Genomic DNA, 18,012 nt, shown 5'->3' on the forward strand with positions numbered 1-18,012 from the left:
ACTCCGCTACCGACGCCAGGATGCACTCTTCAAGCGACACGGTAAGAGGCTCGCCAGGGAGCAGTGGAAGCAGAAGTGTGAGTCCTTCGACGGCCCCCGCGGGGCCACCAAGGCGTGGAAAATGGCCAAGACCCTCTGCAACCGACCGGGACCGCGAGATCCTATTGCAGGTATGGCACTCGCGCTTAACATTTCCGATGCAGACGTCCGAGAACTTCTAGCGGACGCACTGCTCTCCCCCCCACCCGCGCCTGCCGCCCGAGATGCACCGCCCGGATGGCGAGACTGGAAGTGGCACGCGAAGCCCCAGATGACAGAGGGGCTCGGAGACTTCCAGCTACACGAGTTGGAACGCGCCCTGGCATCGCTCCCACGTAAAAAGTCGGCCCCCGGAGCAGACGGCGTCACCGCTGCAGCGCTGAGAAACCTCGACAAAGCGAGCTACCCAGCGCTGCTAGAATTGTTCAATCGAGCGTGGCGAGACGCCAACATCCCTTCCGAATGGCGTTCGGCAGTCGTCGTCCCGATCCCCAAGCCGGGTAAGCCCAGAAAAGATCCCAGCTCGTTCCGACCCATCGCGCTCACGTCGTGCATGGGGAAACTACTCGAACGAATGGTGAAAAGCCGACTCGAATACCATCTCGAGTCGGTGGGCGGCTACCCGGAAAGCACGTGTGGATTCCGACGGCATCACTGCACCGCAGACGCCATCGCGGATCTGGTGACCACGCTCGAGGAAAGCAAGGCAAAGAGATGGACGACGGGAGTCGTCCTTCTCGATGTGTCTAAAGCATTCGACGCCGTCAAACACTCAGCAATTCTGGACATGCTCAGGCTGTCAGGAATCGAGGGCCGACCGCTCCGTTACGTGAGGGCATATCTCAGCGGCAGAGAGGCGCAGGTACGAGCAGCCAAGGGACTCAGCACTCCCAGGAAAATCAGGTGTGGCGTCCCCCAGGGGGGCGTGCTTTCCCCCTTGCTATTTAATGTGGCTATGTCGGCCCTCCCGCAAATCATAAACATTGGCCAAAAGGGAGTCAAACGCTTGCAAATAGCGGTTTACGCAGACGACATTGCACTTTGGGCAACTGCTCGGGGATGGCACCGAGGGGCCGTGCGGAAAGCTTTGCAGAGAGGGGTCACCAACATTGAGCACTATCTTTCCCTGCTCGGCCTGTCCCTCTCCCCGAGCAAGTCCGTCGTTCTGTGCAATGCCCCCCACTACACATATCGCTTCTCAATGTCAATCAAAGCAGGCGGCACAGAAATTCCAATCAAGAAGCAAGCAGCTTACCTGGGGGTGCAACTGGACAGGAAAGCCACATGGGCTCCTGCGGTTGCAGAGGTAATCCGTAAGTGCCGACGCCACGCGCGTATAATCCAAATGCTTGCAGGTACTCGCCGCGGAACCTCACAGGGTATGCTGTTGACCCTCTACAAGGGATTGATTCTTTCTCGCGCACTGTACGCACTGCCGCTACTAACACTCACAGAGAACCAGTGGGAACTGCTCGAACGGATGCAACGCACTGCACTTCGCGTCTGCCTCGGAGTCCCCCGCACGGCCTCCTCGCGCCACACACTGAACGATGCAGGCGTCACCACGGTAAGACTCGCAGCGGCCGAACGAGCGATGCGGCACCTCATCCGGATCGGTGAGTCGAGGGGCACAACCGGGCTGCCCCAGCGTATTTTACAACGCACACGGTCCCAACTCGCCGCGCACGCGAGGGAACTTTTTCGGATCGCGGGCGGCCCGGGGAACAACCCTACACCACCACCACCGAGCGAGGAGCCCCCGCTGCGAGTCGAACTGAACGCAGGTCTCGATGCACCAAAGAGGCACATGGCTGAGACGACGGCGAGGCAGCACGCGGAGCATCATATCCACGAGCACTTCCTGGGCTGGGCGAAGACGTTCACAGACGGGTCTGTAAATCCGGCGAGCCACTTGGCCAGCGCCGCGGCCGTGTCGGAGGACACCGGCCGCACGGCCGCCGAGAGGCTCTCTTTCCAGGCGACCTCCACGACAGCTGAGCTGGCGGCGCTGATCCTGGCACTGTCCATCGTGGACACCGAGGGGCAGCCAGACCGCCTGGTGATACTCTGTGACTCCAAGGCTGCTCTCGGACTCCTGAAGAACCTGGACAGGGCCCCAGCACTGGCCAAGGTGGTGGCCCAAAAAGCCATCGAGCTGCAGCGCCGGGGATGGACGCTGGCCTTCCAATGGGTTCCTGCACACTGTGGAATAGCAGGTAATGAAAGAGCAGATCGCCTTGCCGCCGAAGCGCAGGAGGATCCCGCATACCCGATCTCCGAGGTCCCGGCCTTCTCCGATGCACGCCTGTTGGTCAGAAGAGTGGTGGCAGCCCGCCACCCCGAGCTCGAGCACGGGCCCCTGCCCCCGAGGCCCCCGAGGAACATGCGGCGAGGCGAAGCGGCGGTGATCCACAGGCTGCGCACGAGCAGCGCCTTCACCCCCGACTACAGAGCGAGGTGGCGAGCCGACGGCGACCGAAGCTGCCCGAGATGCGCGGCGGCCGTCGCGGACGCCGATCATCTCCTCCGCGAGTGCCCGGACTTCGGCGAGGAACGTGAGCGATTGTTTCGTCGCTACATCACTCTTGGATGTAGCACGAACAGCTTTGAAACTCTAATCAGACCGCAAGGTAAGGCGGCGCAAAGTGCCCTAACAGCGCTCGCAGGATTCCTCGTCGAGACGGGGCTGGCCGGCGAGATCTAGGCTGCAACGGTCGCGCAAGAGACAAAGGATCTGTAGCAGACGACAGCCGCAGAGCTTCGGGGAAAGCTCACCCCACTAGGAAGGCCTGGCCTGGCGCTGCTGCCCGCCCGCCGAAAACGCTCCTCCTTTCCCTCCTTCGGGGAAACTCGGTTTCTCCGCCGGTCGCGTGGTGGAGGGGGACGCGATCGCTATCCAGGCAGGGCCTGCAGGGCGTCGCGTCCTCCTCTCCCGTAATCTCTCCTCCTTGCTGCCGAGCTGATTGACAGCTCCTCTCTCGCGTTTTTCTTCTCTTTACTTTATTCGCCTTGGTTCTCCCTCGCGCTGCACCCCCGGCTGTTATTTTTTCTCTCTCCTTTCTTGTAGCCTCCTCTTTAGACTCAGCCTCTCTTTTCTTTCTGTTTACTTAACTGCCTTCCACTTAGAACGCGCGCGCGCAGGCCCACCCTTTGTGAGGGCCCCCTGAACCACTTAACTCTTTTAGACTGTATTGTTTATCTTTCTTTCTTTGGCTTCGCTTCTTGCCCGGTACGTTCTTGGCGCCGGACTTGTTTTGACAGCCTCTCTCTCGCGTTTTCCGTCTGCTTCTTGGCTTTTAGTTTTATTTTTCTTTCCTGCCTTCGGCGGGGAGGACTCTTTGTACAAGTTCTAACTGATAGCTCCTCTTGGAACGCGCGCGCTGGGCCACCCCTTGCGTGGGCCCCCTGACCCACTTAACACTCTTAGACTGTATTGGTTTTCTTTTCTTCTTTGGCTTTGCTTCTCGACCGGTACGTTCTTGGCGCCGGACTTGTTTGACAGCCTCTCTCTCGCGTTTTCCGTCTGCTTTTTGGCTTTTAGTTTTATTTTTCTTTCCTGCCTTCGGCGGGGAGGACTCTTTGTACAAGTTCTAACTGATAACTCCTCTTGGAACGCGCGCGCTGGGCCACCCCTTGCGTGGGCCCCCTGACCCACTTAACACTTTTAGACTGTATTGGTTAACTTTTCTTTCTCTGGCTTCGCTTCTTGTCGGGTGCGTCCTTCGCGCACGACTTGATTGACAGCCTCTCTCTCGCGTTCTTTGTCTGCTTTTAGCTTTTATTTTTTGAACTCTTCTTTCCTGCCTGGCAGCAGGGACTGCTCTTTGTGCAAATCCTAACTGATAGCTTCCCTCCGGCGTTTTGCTTTTCTATTCTTTATTCTCGCCAGGTCTGCCCCTCGCGCGGGGCCCCTTTTGCTTTGGCAAAACAGTCTCCCCGCGCGCTGTCCCGCTCTGGCGCCGTGCCATTTTTCTTATTTATGTTGATTCTTCTCTCGCGGGCAAGGAATAACCTTACTGAGTCCGGGTTTCGAATAACAAATTCGGAATTCTTTTTTTTTTCCTTTTAATGGGCAGGAACTAACCTCGCCCAGCCGTGAAAATTTTTCGAATGATAGATTCGGAAGCTAGTAAACCCTAGGCATGCCAAGGGTCAGGCATTTTCAGAAAATGCCATACAAGTAATTTCTACCTTTGCGTTTGGTGAACCACGCGTTAAATCGCGTGGGTCACTCAGCCAAACACAGGCAAAGAATGTCATTCCGTAGCACTCTGCGGAATGTCCCTTATGCATACAATAGGCTCGACCGCCCCTGTTGAGGGAACGGAATCTATTAATGTTCCCCCCAATCCTTTCGCAACGCCGTGTTGTGTATACATGCAGCAGAGAGATGCTCGCCGACCCATTGCACTTTGGCTCGGAATACTGGGAAACTTGGTGTTGGTGTGACTGGTGACGGTGCTTGGAAATTCGGACACCGCGTGCCGAACCCGATTCGTTCACCCTGGACTCTGTGAAGATGTTCTACAGGCTTCTGGACAAGACACTCGGACATTTAAAGGATCTCCTTCCTTCCTCGGCTCCGCCCCCTTTTCTGCCAGCCACTTTCTGTGGCTCCTCGCGCCCCGCTTGTCGGTTTTGGCGAAACAACCTCCCTCTCTCTTTTTTCACAATTTTTTCTTCTATCAGCTTTTATCCCCTTCCCTTCCCCCAATCCAACGATGACCGTTCGGCCCAAGGCTGTAACTCCAACGATGGTTTTTCCTCTTTTGCAAGACTTCTCTCTCTCTCTCTCTAAAATTTCAGGTTGCCCCAGTTGTTGTTTCGCCATCTTTTTGCGAGTAACAACGTCGATCTTCTCCCGAAGACAAGTCGCGCGAGGATGCCCCCCCAACCGAGCGGAAAAGCAGTGAAGAAGGCGGGCAAGGCACAGAAAAATGTGCGTGCCACCGACAAGAAGAAGAAGAGGCGCAAGAGGAAGGAGAGCTTCAGCATCTACATCTACAAGGTGCTCAAACAGGTCCATCCCGACACCGGAGTGTCCAGCAAGGCCATGTCGATCATGAACAGCTTCGTGAACGACATCTTCGAGCGCATCGCAGCAGAGTCGTCTCGGCTGGCTCACTACAACAAGCGCTCGACCATCACGAGTCGGGAGATCCAGACAGCTGTGAGGCTCCTGCTGCCGGGTGAACTGGCAAAGCATGCGGTGTCCGAGGGCACCAAGGCTGTCACCAAGTACACCAGTTCCAAGTAACACCCAGGAGCTATCTCCCTGCTGTATGTACAAACGGCCCTTTTGAGGGCCATACTCATCCCTGCAAAACGGCCGTCTCTCGATGACTTCCAACTCCCGTGTCTCTCTTTTCAAGAAATATGTGAGTACCCAGTGCTTCTGCATCGCGCATGTTTGCAAAGAGTATGTCTTTTTTCTTGTTGTGCAGTCGAACTTGGCTTCTTGTAGCCACAGTCGGATGTCGTTTATTTTGTTTCGGTGAAAAAAAAAACATTGTATTTCATTGCTTTTGAGGGCACGAGTGACCTTCCTAAATATTGCACATCGCTCGCGTATGTAAAGGATATATTCGCGTGGTTTTTAGCCGTTGGGAGCCCATACTCCAAAGTGTTTTGTTTTCGAGTTGCAGCGTTTTTCTTTTTAGAGCCACGGTTGTATCAAATAACTTGCTTTTAAATTCGAGTGTTCTTATTTTAAGTTTAAAAAATGCAATGATAAACGTAGATACAGGCTTTTAATCTCGTGTGCCGCGAAAGAAAAGTGTGTACTAACAGCACAAAAAAGAGAAACTCTTTTAAGGCGAGTACTTTTATTTTTATTTTTGCCTGATCTTAGACGATCGAATCGCGGCACGAGCGCGCGCCGGACTCTACAGCTTCACATGTTTCCCTCTCTAACGCAACGAAAAATATCTTTACGCATATCGAAATATATATTTTCCGAAAGCTAATGAACTTCTCCAATAGGTATAGAAAGCGTTTGATTTTAAACAGAGTTATTTTTGTTCATATATTGATCTAACCACTTACTTGGAAGCCAAATCTAGTTTTCGGGCGCTCTGGGTGGCTGGTCGATTTAAGTTTAAAACAAGGTAGATAAAGACTGTTAATTTTGTGTGCCGCTAGAGAAAAGTGTGCGCTAAAAGCACAGAAAAAGAGACTTTTCTAAAGCGAGTAGTTCTTTTTATTTCTAATTTTTGCCTGATCTTAGACGATCGAATCGCGGCTCGAGCGCGCGCCGGACTCTACAGCTTCACCTGTTTCACTCTCTAACGCAACGAAAAATATTTTTACGCATATCGAAGTATATATTTTTTGAAAGCTAATAAACTTCTTCAATAGGTGTAAAAAGCATTTGAATTGAAACGGAGTTATTCTTCTTCATATTTCGATCTAACCGCTTACTTGGAAGCCGAAACTAGTTTTCGGGCGCTAAGGGCGGCTGGTCGATTTAAGCTTAAAAAAGGTAATAAAAAACGTAGCTACAGATTCTTAATTTCGTGTGCCGCTAAAAAAAGGTGTGCGCTAAGAGCACAGAAAAAGAGACTCTTCTAAAGCGAGTAGTTTTTTTTTTATTTTTAATTTTTGCCTGATCTTGGACAATCGAATTCCGGCCCGAGCGCGAAGCCGGCCCTACGGCTTCGCCTGTTTCGCTCTCTAACGCAACGAAAAATATCTTTACGCTTACCGAAGTGTCTATTTTCTGAAAGCTAATGAAATTCTTCGGTAGGTGTAAAAAGCATTTGAATTTAGACGAAATTGTTTTATTACTTTACTTCATTTGCGCGATTCGCGGCAGCGGCACGAACTGGCCGCTTTCGGGTGGCAGGTTTGGCTTCTTAACAGACCGAAGGCTTGGTAAAACGTTTTTCAGTATCAAATTTTCTGCCAGCCAAAAAGACTTTTCGTCCCGTGTAATAAGCACTTAAAACCGGACCCTTTTATATAAGTCAATATTTTGATCAAACTGTGTTCTTGGGTGACCCAACTTGCTGTCGACCCGGCTCACCATGGCGGTGAATTGCACTGCGCGCTTAAAAACGCCAGTGATAAGAAACTTTAATTTTTGTGTGCCGTGAGAAGAGTGTGTCTTGTACAAGTTCCGATGAATAGATTGCTCGAACGTTTATAAAACTCTTTTTTATTCGCATGTGAAAACGGGCCCTTGACTAGCTGCATCGGTGCGAAGCTCGGCACTCCTGAGTTGACATGTTTCTCCCATTGACTTAGCGAAAGCGAATCTTAATCCCGCTAAAATATATATCTCCTGGAACCTAGAAAAAACAATGTTTTGCACATACAACTATGAAGACTCAAAATGGGCGAGGTGTATGAATGCCTTTGCTAAAGCCATGCATTTCATCAACACACGCTTGCTTCCAGTGCGCAGCCACCTGTCGGCCACAATACGAAGCTGCAGGACTGCTCCCATTCGTCGGCGGGAGAGGAGGAGGCCGTCGTGGGTTCACTTGGTCGGACCCGTAGAGCATTGCCGCCAGTCTTTGTTGAAGTAGGCGAACGGTGCGGTCGTGTTTTCCGTCCCTGTTTTTGCAGCAAACATGTCTGGAAGAGGCAAGGGCGGCAAGGGCCTGGGCAAGGGTGGTGCCAAGCGCCATCGCAAGGTTCTTCGCGATAACATCCAGGGGATCACCAAGCCTGCAATCCGTCGCCTAGCCCGCCGCGGTGGTGTCAAGCGCATTTCCGGCCTCATCTATGAAGAGACCCGCGGCGTCCTCAAGGTCTTCCTGGAGAACGTCATTCGCGATGCCGTCACCTACACCGAGCACGCCAAGAGGAAGACCGTGACGGCCATGGATGTGGTGTACGCGCTCAAGAGGCAAGGCCGTACCCTCTATGGTTTCGGTGGTTAACAGCCGTCTCGCCGTCGGACACACATCGAAAACGGCCCTTTTCAGGGCCAAACCAGTACCGGTCTATCTTGGAAACGGGTTTTCATTCCAACGCCTCCCTCCCGTGTCTCTCTGTAATCCTGAAAACAAGCACTGCTTTGGGTGAGTGATTCCTCTTTTGTCATGAGTGTTGTTTTGCCGCGGGTCTCTACCATTTTGTGCGCCACAGCCGAGTGTACCAATCTTCTCAGGCAGCAGTCGAACATTCGTTGCCCTAGTACCTGCCATCGGCCATACCATGCTGAATACGCCGGTTCTCGTCCGATCACCGAAGCTAAGCAGCATCGGGCTCCGTCAGTACTTGGGAGGGTGACCACCTGGGAACACGGAGTGCTGATGGCATTTTTCTTTTTTTTTTTTTCTGCTCTCTTGGAGGGTTGTGTCCTTTTGTACCAGTTCTTATATTTTCTGAAAGCTAATGAACTTCTCTAATAGGTGTAAAAATTATTTGAATTTAAACGGAGTTATTCTTCTTCATATTTCGATCTAACCACTTACTTGGAAGGCAAAACAAGTTTTCGGGCGCTCTGGGTGGATGGTCGATTTAAGTTTAACAAAGGTAATAATAAACGCAGATGCAGATTCTTAATTTTGTGTGCCGCTAAAAAAACGTGTGCGCTAAGAGCACAGAAAAAGAGACTCTTCTGAAGCGAGTAGTTCTTTTTATATTTAATTTTTGCCTGATCTTGGACGATCGAATCGCGGCTCGAGCGCGCGCCGGACTCTACAGCTTGACCTGTTTCACTCTCTAACGCAACGAAAAATATTTTTACGCATAGCGAAGTATATATTTTCCGAAAGCTAATGAACTTCTCTAATAGGTGTAAAAATTATTTGAATTTAAACGGAGTTATTCTTCTTCATATTTCGATCTGACCACTTACTTGGAAGGCAAAACAAGTTTTCGGGCGCTCTGGGTGGATGGTCGATTTAAGTTTAACAAAGGTAATAATAAACGCAGATGCAGATTCTTAATTTTGTGTGCCGCTCAAAAAACGTGTGCGCTAAGAGCACAGAAAAAGAGACTCTTCTGAAGCGAGTAGTTCTTTTTATATTTAATTTTTGCCTGATCTTGGACGATCGAATCGCGGCTCGAGCGCGCGCCGGACTCTACAGCTTGACCTGTTTCACTCTCTAACGCAACGAAAAATATTTTTACGCATAGCGAAGTATATATTTTCCGAAAGCTAATGAACTTCTCTAATAGGTGTAAAAATTATTTGAATTTAAACGGAGTTATTTTTCTTCATATTTCGATCTAACCTCTTACTTGGAAGGCAAAACTAGTTTTCAAGCGGTCAGGGCGGCTGGTCGATTTAAGTTTAAAAGAGGTAATAATAAACGTAGATACAGATTCTTAATTTCGTGTGCCGCAAAAAAAAGGTGTGCGCTAAGAGGACAGAAAAAAAGACTGTTCTAAAGCGAGTAGTTTTTTTTTTATTTTCGCCTGATCTTAGGCGATCGAATCGCGGCTCGAGCGTGAAGCGGGCCTCCACGACTTCACGAGTACCACACACAAAGATAAAATGCTGCTAACAGGGGAACAAACAATAATATAACACCAAGTATGCCTCGTGCACATTGAAAAAGAGCAGGAATCAGCTTACCGAGGCTGGAACAGAGAGGTGGCGAGAGACACGGGAGCTGCATGCCACGCAAGTGCATATCCCCCGATATGCAAACGAATTATGGCCCTGATGAGGGCCGTTTTGTTTTTCGCTCTGGATATCCAGGAGAAGACCTATTTCTTGGAGGAAGCCTTCTTTGCAGCCGGCTTCTTGGCAGGGGTCTTTTTTGCTGCCTTGGGTTTCTTGGGGCTCTTGGGTGCTGCAGCCTTCTTCTCTGCCTTTGGCTTTTTCGGCTTGGCCGACTTGGGCTCGGCCGACTTGGCCCTCTTTGCGGGCGACTTCTTGGCAGTCCCGGGCTTCTTCTTCCTGGCCGCACCGGCAGTTGCCGAGGCTGGGCGCTTCTTTGCAGCACCAGCCTCCTTTTTGGGCTTCCTAGCAGCAGGTGAGGGCTTGTCGGACTTGGCTGACAGCTTGAACGATCCGGTAGCTCCCTTGCCCTTGGTCTGCACCAATGCTCCCGCAGCCACGGCAGACTTGAGATACTTGCGGATGAAAGGAGACAGCTTCTCGACGTCCACCTTGTAGTTGGCAGACATGTATTTCTTGATGGCTTGTAGAGATGAACCACCACGTTCCTTAAGCGCACTGATGGATGCTGTCACCATTGCGGACACCTTGGGATGCGTTGGCACGGCCTTTGCCTTTCCCTTGGACACTTTCGTGGAAGCCTTTTTGGGGCTCTTAAGGGCAGCGGGGGCCGCGACCCCAGCAGGAGCGGACACTTCTTCGGACATGACCCACTCTAATCGTAAGCAGAGAGAGACTGAAAAAAAACCGTCTAGAACAAGCGCTCATTGGCCGAGAGAGGCGAGCGCGAACCTCCGGGAGAAGCCCTTCGAAGGTGACGAATGTTTGTAACCATGCCGTTTCTAAAATAACAAAGTTTGGAGTCTAATTTTTGCTCGATTCTGTGCTCTAATATAGGTTCCACATTATCCTCACAAGTCTGAGTTACTTCGATCGAGAAAAATTATTTTACGGAGCCAAGCGCATAGGCCCTCGCAAGAAAGTCGCCCAAAACAGCATCCAAGAATGAACAAGCGCGCTGATTGGACGAGAGGCAAGCGCGGCCCACTGGAGAAGGTAACGAATGTTTATAACCGTGCCGTTTCTAAAATAACAAGGTTGGGAGTCTAATTTTTGCTCGATTCTGTGCTCTAACGTTGGTTCCACATTATCCCCACAAGTTTAGATCACTTCAATCGTGAAATATTGTCCTAGCGAGCCACGTGCGCTGTCCCTCGCAAGAAACTTGCCCAAAACAGCATCCAGAATGAACAAGCTCTCTGATTGGCCGAGAGGCCTTGTCGGGAAGGAAGTTTCGCCACTCGCGCTGAGGCAGTTGGTCGTCAGGAGTCGAGGTGTGTTGCTGTTTGCTAGCTCTCTCGTTTTATTGTCCCAACGTTTCGGAATGGCCCGTACGAAGCAGACCGCCCGCAAGAGCACGGGAGGAAAAGCACCGCGCAAGCAGCTGGCTACGAAGGCCGCCCGGAAGAGTGCTCCTGCAACCGGTGGAGTCAAGAAGCCGCATCGCTACAGGCCGGGCACGGTCGCGCTGCGTGAGATTCGTCGTTACCAGAAGTCGACTGAGCTGCTCATCCGCAAGCTGCCCTTCCAGAGGCTAGTGCGGGAGATCGCGCAAGATTTCAAGACGGACCTCCGCTTCCAGAGCTCGGCTGTAATGGCCCTGCAGGAGGCCAGCGAGGCCTACTTGGTCGGTCTCTTCGAAGACACCAACCTCTGTGCCATCCACGCCAAGCGGGTAACCATCATGCCTAAGGACATCCAGCTGGCTCGTCGCATCCGCGGTGAACGCGCTTAATGTCGCTTCTTTGGAAGCGGCAGGCAACGCCACAAAAACGGCCCTCTTCAGGGCCACATCAGACATGCTTTTCGGACATGTGTAAAGCGACGTCCTCCCGTGTCTCAATCTCCGATGCTGACTTGTTCCAAGTGCAGGAGTTCAAAAGCTGTGAGTACTTTCTATTTATTCTCCCATTTTGAACTAGTTTGCATTGTGCCAAGTGCTCCGTTCGCAGTTGCTTCCAACGATTCCTTCATGTGTTCCTTGTTTTCTAAAGTGTTGTTGAATGAAATAAATAAAGAAGAAAAAAACCTTTCCCGAGACATTACAGGGTTCATTTTCTAGCAATCAGCGAATATCACGATTATAGATTCGACCAACAAAAACCCGTGGAGTAATTATCTGTTTTTGAGGGATGTCCACAACATTTATTGCCCTCTGCCGGTTTCGGGGAAATGCTGCTCCGATTGTTGACTCTCGTAGAAACAGCTTCAAATCCTCTCAAAGCGAGGCAGTGCAGCGGTGGTTTTACGAGTTCAAATAACAAGCAATGCTGGCCTTTGCGCCCGACAGCAAGTCTTGTTCGGGCAATTCGCACACGTGAAAGAATTTGGCATTAAACGCAGCGTAAATATTATGCATGGGAGAATGCCTAAGAGTGGCATTCAAGGCCTGTAGGTGATGAAAGAGAAACACTGTCGGCATTGCACAAAAAGGAAATTGAAATGCACATACCCGAGCGTTTAGAGACACGGAAGACTAGCGCACGGAAATGAGTATCCTGTACTCAAGTCATGAGTGGTCCTGAAAAGGACCGTTTTTCTGTAGCGGATGCCGCGGGATGGTTTACGCCTTCTTCTCGGTCTTCTTGGGAAGGAGGACGGCCTGGATGTTGGGCAGGACACCTCCTTGCGCGATGGTAACGCCGGACAGCAGCTTGTTGAGCTCTTCGTCGTTGCGAATGGCCAGCTGCAGGTGTCGAGGGATGATCCTAGTTTTCTTGTTGTCTCTGGCCGCGTTTCCTGCCAGCTCGAGCACTTCGGCAGCCAGGTACTCGAGTACGGCCGCCAAGTAGACGGGGGCACCGGCACCTACTCGCTCCGCGTAGTTGCCCTTTCGCAGTAGTCGGTGGATCCTTCCCACGGGAAACTGGAGCCCCGCGCGGCTGGAACGGGTCTTGCTCTTGCCCTTTGCCTTGCCTCCTTTTCCGCGCCCAGACATCTTGGTGGAGGTGAGAAGTGGACAACCGAACAAACCAACGAACACTGAGTGAGTGAGGGAGTCAGCGCATCGAGAAGCAGAAAATCAAAGCAAGTGCCAGTCCTCTCCGCTTGGGGGGCGCTGCAGGAGCGCGTTTTCGCCTTGCACTGCCTCTGCTTCATAGCACTCCTCTCCCAAAACCCTCTCCCAAAAAATTGTAGTTTCAACTGCTTGCTCATTGGTTCGCGCAGCAACCAATCGCGAAGCTTTATTTTGGGCGTACTCCAATCACAGCGCACTGTTTCCCGCGCTCTAGAATGCTGGCCAATCGGAGCACATTTTTCAGAATGCTGTGAAAACCTATAAAAAGAGCAAAGAAAACTGAAAATTTCAGGTTGCCCCAGTTGTTGTTTCGCCATCTTTTTGCGAGTAACAACGTCGATCTTCTCCCGAAGACAAGTCGCGCGAGGATGCCCCCCCAACCGAGCGGAAAAGCAGTGAAGAAGGCGGGCAAGGCACAGAAAAATGTGCGTGCCACCGACAAGAAGAAGAAGAGGCGCAAGAGGAAGGAGAGCTTCAGCATCTACATCTACAAGGTGCTCAAACAGGTCCATCCCGACACCGGAGTGTCCAGCAAGGCCATGTCGATCATGAACAGCTTCGTGAACGACATCTTCGAGCGCATCGCAGCAGAGTCGTCTCGGCTGGCTCACTACAACAAGCGCTCGACCATCACGAGTCGGGAGATCCAGACAGCTGTGAGGCTCCTGCTGCCGGGTGAACTGGCAAAGCATGCGGTGTCCGAGGGCACCAAGGCTGTCACCAAGTACACCAGTTCCAAGTAACACCCAGGAGCTATCTCCCTGCTGTATGTACAAACGGCCCTTTTGAGGGCCATACTCATCCCTGCAAAACGGCCGTCTCTCGATGACTTCCAACTCCCGTGTCTCTCTTTTCAAGAAATATGTGAGTACCCAGTGCTTCTGCATCGCGCATGTTTGCAAAGAGTATGTCTTTTTTCTTGTTGTGCAGTCGAACTTGGCTTCTTGTAGCCACAGTCGGATGTCGTTTATTTTGTTTCGGTGAAAAAAAAAACATTGTATTTCATTGCTTTTGAGGGCACGAGTGACCTTCCTAAATATTGCACATCGCTCGCGTATGTAAAGGATATATTCGCGTGGTTTTTAGCCGTTGGGAGCCCATACTCCAAAGTGTTTTGTTTTCGAGTTGCAGCGTTTTTCTTTTTAGAGCCACGGTTGTATCAAATAACTTGCTTTTAAATTCGAGTGTTCTTATTTTAAGTTTAAAAAATGCAATGATAAACGTAGATACAGGCTTTTAATCTCGTGTGCCGCGAAAGAAAAGTGTGTACTAACAGCACAAAAAAGAGAAACTCTTTTAAGGCGAGTACTTTTATTTTTATTTTTGCCTGATCTTAGACGATCGAATCGCGGCACGAGCGCGCGCCGGACTCTACAGCTTCACATGTTTCCCTCTCTAACGCAACGAAAAATATCTTTACGCATATCGAAATATATATTTTCCGAAAGCTAATGAACTTCTCCAATAGGTATAGAAAGCGTTTGATTTTAAACAGAGTTATTTTTGTTCATATATTGATCTAACCACTTACTTGGAAGCCAAATCTAGTTTTCGGGCGCTCTGGGTGGCTGGTCGATTTAAGTTTAAAACAAGGTAGATAAAGACTGTTAATTTTGTGTGCCGCTAGAGAAAAGTGTGCGCTAAAAGCACAGAAAAAGAGACTTTTCTAAAGCGAGTAGTTCTTTTTATTTCTAATTTTTGCCTGATCTTAGACGATCGAATCGCGGCTCGAGCGCGCGCCGGACTCTACAGCTTCACCTGTTTCACTCTCTAACGCAACGAAAAATATTTTTACGCATATCGAAGTATATATTTTTTGAAAGCTAATAAACTTCTTCAATAGGTGTAAAAAGCATTTGAATTGAAACGGAGTTATTCTTCTTCATATTTCGATCTAACTGCTTACTTGGAAGCCGAAACTAGTTTTCGGGCGCTAAGGGCGGCTGGTCGATTTAAGCTTAAAAAAGGTAATAAAAAACGTAGCTACAGATTCTTAATTTCGTGTGCCGCTAAAAAAAGGTGTGCGCTAAGAGCACAGAAAAAGAGACTCTTCTAAAGCGAGTAGTTTTTTTTTTATTTTTAATTTTTGCCTGATCTTGGACGATCGAATTCCGGCCCGAGCGCGAAGCCGGCCCTACGGCTTCGCCTGTTTCGCTCTCTAACGCAACGAAAAATATCTTTACGCTTACCGAAGTGTCTATTTTCTGAAAGCTAATGAAATTCTTCGGTAGGTGTAAAAAGCATTTGAATTTAGACGAAATTGTTTTATTACTTTACTTCATTTGCGCGATTCGCGGCAGCGGCACGAACTGGCCGCTTTCGGGTGGCAGGTTTGGCTTCTTAACAGACCGAAGGCTTGGTAAAACGTTTTTCAGTATCAAATTTTCTGCCAGCCAAAAAGACTTTTCGTCCCGTGTAATAAGCACTTAAAACCGGACCCTTTTATATAAGTCAATATTTTGATCAAACTGTGTTCTTGGGTGACCCAACTTGCTGTCGACCCGGCTCACCATGGCGGTGAATTGCACTGCGCGCTTAAAAACGCCAGTGATAAGAAACTTTAATTTTTGTGTGCCGTGAGAAGAGTGTGTCTTGTACAAGTTCCGATGAATAGATTGCTCGAACGTTTATAAAACTCTTTTTTATTCGCATGTGAAAACGGGCCCTTGACTAGCTGCATCGGTGCGAAGCTCGGCACTCCTGAGTTGACATGTTTCTCCCATTGACTTAGCGAAAGCGAATCTTAATCCCGCTAAAATATATATCTCCTGGAACCTAGAAAAAACAATGTTTTGCACATACAACTATGAAGACTCAAAATGGGCGAGGTGTATGAATGCCTTTGCTAAAGCCATGCATTTCATCAACACACGCTTGCTTCCAGTGCGCAGCCACCTGTCGGCCACAATACGAAGCTGCAGGACTGCTCCCATTCGTCGGCGGGAGAGGAGGAGGCCGTCGTGGGTTCACTTGGTCGGACCCGTAGAGCATTGCCGCCAGTCTTTGTTGAAGTAGGCGAACGGTGCGGTCGTGTTTTCCGTCCCTGTTTTTGCAGCAAACATGTCTGGAAGAGGCAAGGGCGGCAAGGGCCTGGGCAAGGGTGGTGCCAAGCGCCATCGCAAGGTTCTTCGCGATAACATCCAGGGGATCACCAAGCCTGCAATCCGTCGCCTAGCCCGCCGCGGTGGTGTCAAGCGCATTTCCGGCCTCATCTATGAAGAGACCCGCGGCGTCCTCAAGGTCTTCCTGGAGAACGTCATTCGCGATGCCGTCACCTACACCGAGCACGCCAAGAGGAAGACCGTGACGGCCATGGATGTGGTGTACGCGCTCAAGAGGCAAGGCCGTACCCTCTATGGTTTCGGTGGTTAACAGCCGTCTCGCCGTCGGACACACATCGAAAACGGCCCTTTTCAGGGCCAAACCAGTACCGGTCTATCTTGGAAACGGGTTTTCATTCCAACGCCTCCCTCCCGTGTCTCTCTGTAATCCTGAAAACAAGCACTGCTTTGGGTGAGTGATTCCTCTTTTGTCATGAGTGTTGTTTTGCCGCGGGTCTCTACCATTTTGTGCGCCACAGCCGAGTGTACCAATCTTCTCAGGCAGCAGTCGAACATTCGTTGCCCTAGTACCTGCCATCGGCCATACCATGCTGAATACGCCGGTTCTCGTCCGATCACCGAAGCTAAGCAGCATCGGGCTCCGTCAGTACTTGGGAGGGTGACCACCTGGGAACACGGAGTGCTGATGGCATTTTTCTTTTTTTTTTTTTCTGCTCTCTTGGAGGGTTGTGTCCTTTTGTACCAGTTCTTATATTTTCTGAAAGCTAATGAACTTCTCTAATAGGTGTAAAAATTATTTGAATTTAAACGGAGTTATTCTTCTTCATATTTCGATCTAACCACTTACTTGGAAGGCAAAACAAGTTTTCGGGCGCTCTGGGTGGATGGTCGATTTAAGTTTAACAAAGGTAATAATAAACGCAGATGCAGATTCTTAATTTTGTGTGCCGCTAAAAAAACGTGTGCGCTAAGAGCACAGAAAAAGAGACTCTTCTGAAGCGAGTAGTTCTTTTTATATTTAATTTTTGCCTGATCTTGGACGATCGAATCGCGGCTCGAGCGCGCGCCGGACTCTACAGCTTGACCTGTTTCACTCTCTAACGCAACGAAAAGTATTTTTACGCATAGCGAAGTATATATTTTCCGAAAGCTAATGAACTTCTCTAATAGGTGTAAAAATTATTTGAATTTAAACGGAGTTATTCTTCTTCATATTTCGATCTGACCACTTACTTGGAAGGCAAAACAAGTTTTCGGGCGCTCTGGGTGGATGGTCGATTTAAGTTTAACAAAGGTAATAATAAACGCAGATGCAGATTCTTAATTTTGTGTGCCGCTCAAAAAACGTGTGCGCTAAGAGCACAGAAAAAGAGACTCTTCTGAAGCGAGTAGTTCTTTTTATATTTAATTTTTGCCTGATCTTGGACGATCGAATCGCGGCTCGAGCGCGCGCCGGACTCTACAGCTTGACCTGTTTCACTCTCTAACGCAACGAAAAATATTTTTACGCATAGCGAAGTATATATTTTCCGAAAGCTAATGAACTTCTCTAATAGGTGTAAAAATTATTTGAATTTAAACGGAGTTATTCTTCTTCATATTTCGATCTAACCACTTACTTGGAAGGCAAAACAAGTTTTCGGGCGCTCTGGGTGGATGGTCGATTTAAGTTTAACAAAGGTAATAATAAACGCAGATGCAGATTCTTAATTTTGTGTGCCGCTCAAAAAACGTGTGCGCTAAGAGCACAGAAAAAGAGACTCTTCTGAAGCGAGTAGTTCTTTTTATATTTAATTTTTGCCTGATCTTGGACGATCGAATCGCGGCTCGAGCGCGCGCCGGACTCTACAGCTTGACCTGTTTCACTCTCTAACGCAACGAAAAATATTTTTACGCATAGCGAAGTATATATTTTCCGAAAGCTAATGAACTTCTCTAATAGGTGTAAAAATTATTTGAATTTAAACGGAGTTATTCTTCTTCATATTTCGATCTAACCACTTACTTGGAAGGCAAAACAAGTTTTCGGGCGCTCTGGGTGGATGGTCGATCTAAGTTTAACAAAGGTAATAATAAACGCAGATGCAGATTCTTAATTTTGTGTGCCGCTCAAAAAACGTGTGCGCTAAGAGCACAGAAAAAGAGACTCTTCTGAAGCGAGTAGTTCTTTTTATATTTAATTTTTGCCTGATCTTGGACGATCGAATCGCGGCTCGAGCGCGCGCCGGACTCTACAGCTTGACCTGTTTCAC

General features: G+C 49.6%; 7 protein-coding genes and 2 non-coding genes across 9 annotated transcripts; 7 read left to right on the forward strand and 2 right to left on the reverse strand.

Moving 5' to 3' along the window:
* Positions 1–4,844: 4,844 nt before the first annotated feature.
* LOC121836245 (histone H2B) lies at positions 4,845–5,354 on the forward strand. Its single transcript, XM_042291091.1, has one exon. The coding sequence runs from the start codon at positions 4,922–4,924 to the stop codon at positions 5,294–5,296; it is 375 nt and encodes a 124-aa protein (XP_042147025.1). The 5' UTR covers positions 4,845–4,921; the 3' UTR covers positions 5,297–5,354.
* A 2,216-nt stretch (positions 5,355–7,570) lies between these two features.
* LOC121836250 (histone H4) lies at positions 7,571–8,018 on the forward strand. The gene has a single exon (XM_042291097.1). The coding sequence runs from the start codon at positions 7,614–7,616 to the stop codon at positions 7,923–7,925; it is 312 nt and encodes a 103-aa protein (XP_042147031.1). The 5' UTR covers positions 7,571–7,613; the 3' UTR covers positions 7,926–8,018.
* Positions 8,019–8,187: 169 nt separating this feature from the next.
* LOC120848546 lies at positions 8,188–8,306 on the forward strand. Its single transcript, XR_006077857.1, has one exon. It is a non-coding gene; the product is annotated as a 5S ribosomal RNA (ribosomal RNA).
* Positions 8,307–9,648: 1,342 nt separating this feature from the next.
* Positions 9,649–10,584, reverse strand: LOC120847797 (histone H1-III-like). Its single transcript, XM_040219678.2, has one exon. The coding sequence runs from the start codon at positions 10,324–10,326 to the stop codon at positions 9,706–9,708; it is 621 nt and encodes a 206-aa protein (XP_040075612.2). The 5' UTR covers positions 10,327–10,584; the 3' UTR covers positions 9,649–9,705.
* Positions 10,585–10,663: 79 nt separating this feature from the next.
* LOC121836248 (histone H3-like) lies at positions 10,664–11,414 on the forward strand. The gene has a single exon (XM_042291094.1). It carries the CDS (start codon positions 10,866–10,868, stop codon positions 11,412–11,414), a length of 549 nt encoding a protein of 182 aa, XP_042147028.1. The 5' UTR covers positions 10,664–10,865.
* Positions 11,415–12,131: 717 nt separating this feature from the next.
* LOC120847541 (histone H2A-like) lies at positions 12,132–12,617 on the reverse strand. The gene has a single exon (XM_042291096.1). The coding sequence runs from the start codon at positions 12,615–12,617 to the stop codon at positions 12,243–12,245; it is 375 nt and encodes a 124-aa protein (XP_042147030.1). The 3' UTR covers positions 12,132–12,242.
* Positions 12,618–12,993: 376 nt separating this feature from the next.
* LOC121836249 (histone H2B) lies at positions 12,994–13,499 on the forward strand. Its single transcript, XM_042291095.1, has one exon. The coding sequence runs from the start codon at positions 13,067–13,069 to the stop codon at positions 13,439–13,441; it is 375 nt and encodes a 124-aa protein (XP_042147029.1). The 5' UTR covers positions 12,994–13,066; the 3' UTR covers positions 13,442–13,499.
* A 2,216-nt stretch (positions 13,500–15,715) lies between these two features.
* Positions 15,716–16,163, forward strand: LOC120839043 (histone H4). The gene has a single exon (XM_040209248.3). The coding sequence runs from the start codon at positions 15,759–15,761 to the stop codon at positions 16,068–16,070; it is 312 nt and encodes a 103-aa protein (XP_040065182.2). The 5' UTR covers positions 15,716–15,758; the 3' UTR covers positions 16,071–16,163.
* Positions 16,164–16,332: 169 nt separating this feature from the next.
* On the forward strand, positions 16,333–16,451 carry LOC120839061. Its single transcript, XR_005715237.1, has one exon. It is a non-coding gene; the product is annotated as a 5S ribosomal RNA (ribosomal RNA).
* Positions 16,452–18,012: the final 1,561 nt, after the last annotated feature.

This window comes from Ixodes scapularis, unplaced genomic scaffold, assembly GCF_016920785.2.
Source record: "Ixodes scapularis isolate PalLabHiFi unplaced genomic scaffold, ASM1692078v2 PGA_scaffold22__2_contigs__length_789307, whole genome shotgun sequence".
NCBI lineage: Eukaryota > Metazoa > Arthropoda > Arachnida > Ixodida > Ixodidae > Ixodes > Ixodes scapularis.

Bases quoted from the DNA above. Each gene is read 5' to 3' on its own strand.
- LOC121836245 (XM_042291091.1), top strand. From the start codon at position 4,922: ATGCCCCCCCAACCGAGCGGAAAAGCAGTGAAGAAGGCGGGCAAGGCA.
- LOC121836250 (XM_042291097.1), top strand. From the start codon at position 7,614: ATGTCTGGAAGAGGCAAGGGCGGCAAGGGCCTGGGCAAGGGTGGTGCC.
- LOC120847797 (XM_040219678.2), bottom strand. From the start codon at position 10,326: ATGTCCGAAGAAGTGTCCGCTCCTGCTGGGGTCGCGGCCCCCGCTGCC.
- LOC121836248 (XM_042291094.1), top strand. From the start codon at position 10,866: ATGAACAAGCTCTCTGATTGGCCGAGAGGCCTTGTCGGGAAGGAAGTT.
- LOC120847541 (XM_042291096.1), bottom strand. From the start codon at position 12,617: ATGTCTGGGCGCGGAAAAGGAGGCAAGGCAAAGGGCAAGAGCAAGACC.
- LOC121836249 (XM_042291095.1), top strand. From the start codon at position 13,067: ATGCCCCCCCAACCGAGCGGAAAAGCAGTGAAGAAGGCGGGCAAGGCA.
- LOC120839043 (XM_040209248.3), top strand. From the start codon at position 15,759: ATGTCTGGAAGAGGCAAGGGCGGCAAGGGCCTGGGCAAGGGTGGTGCC.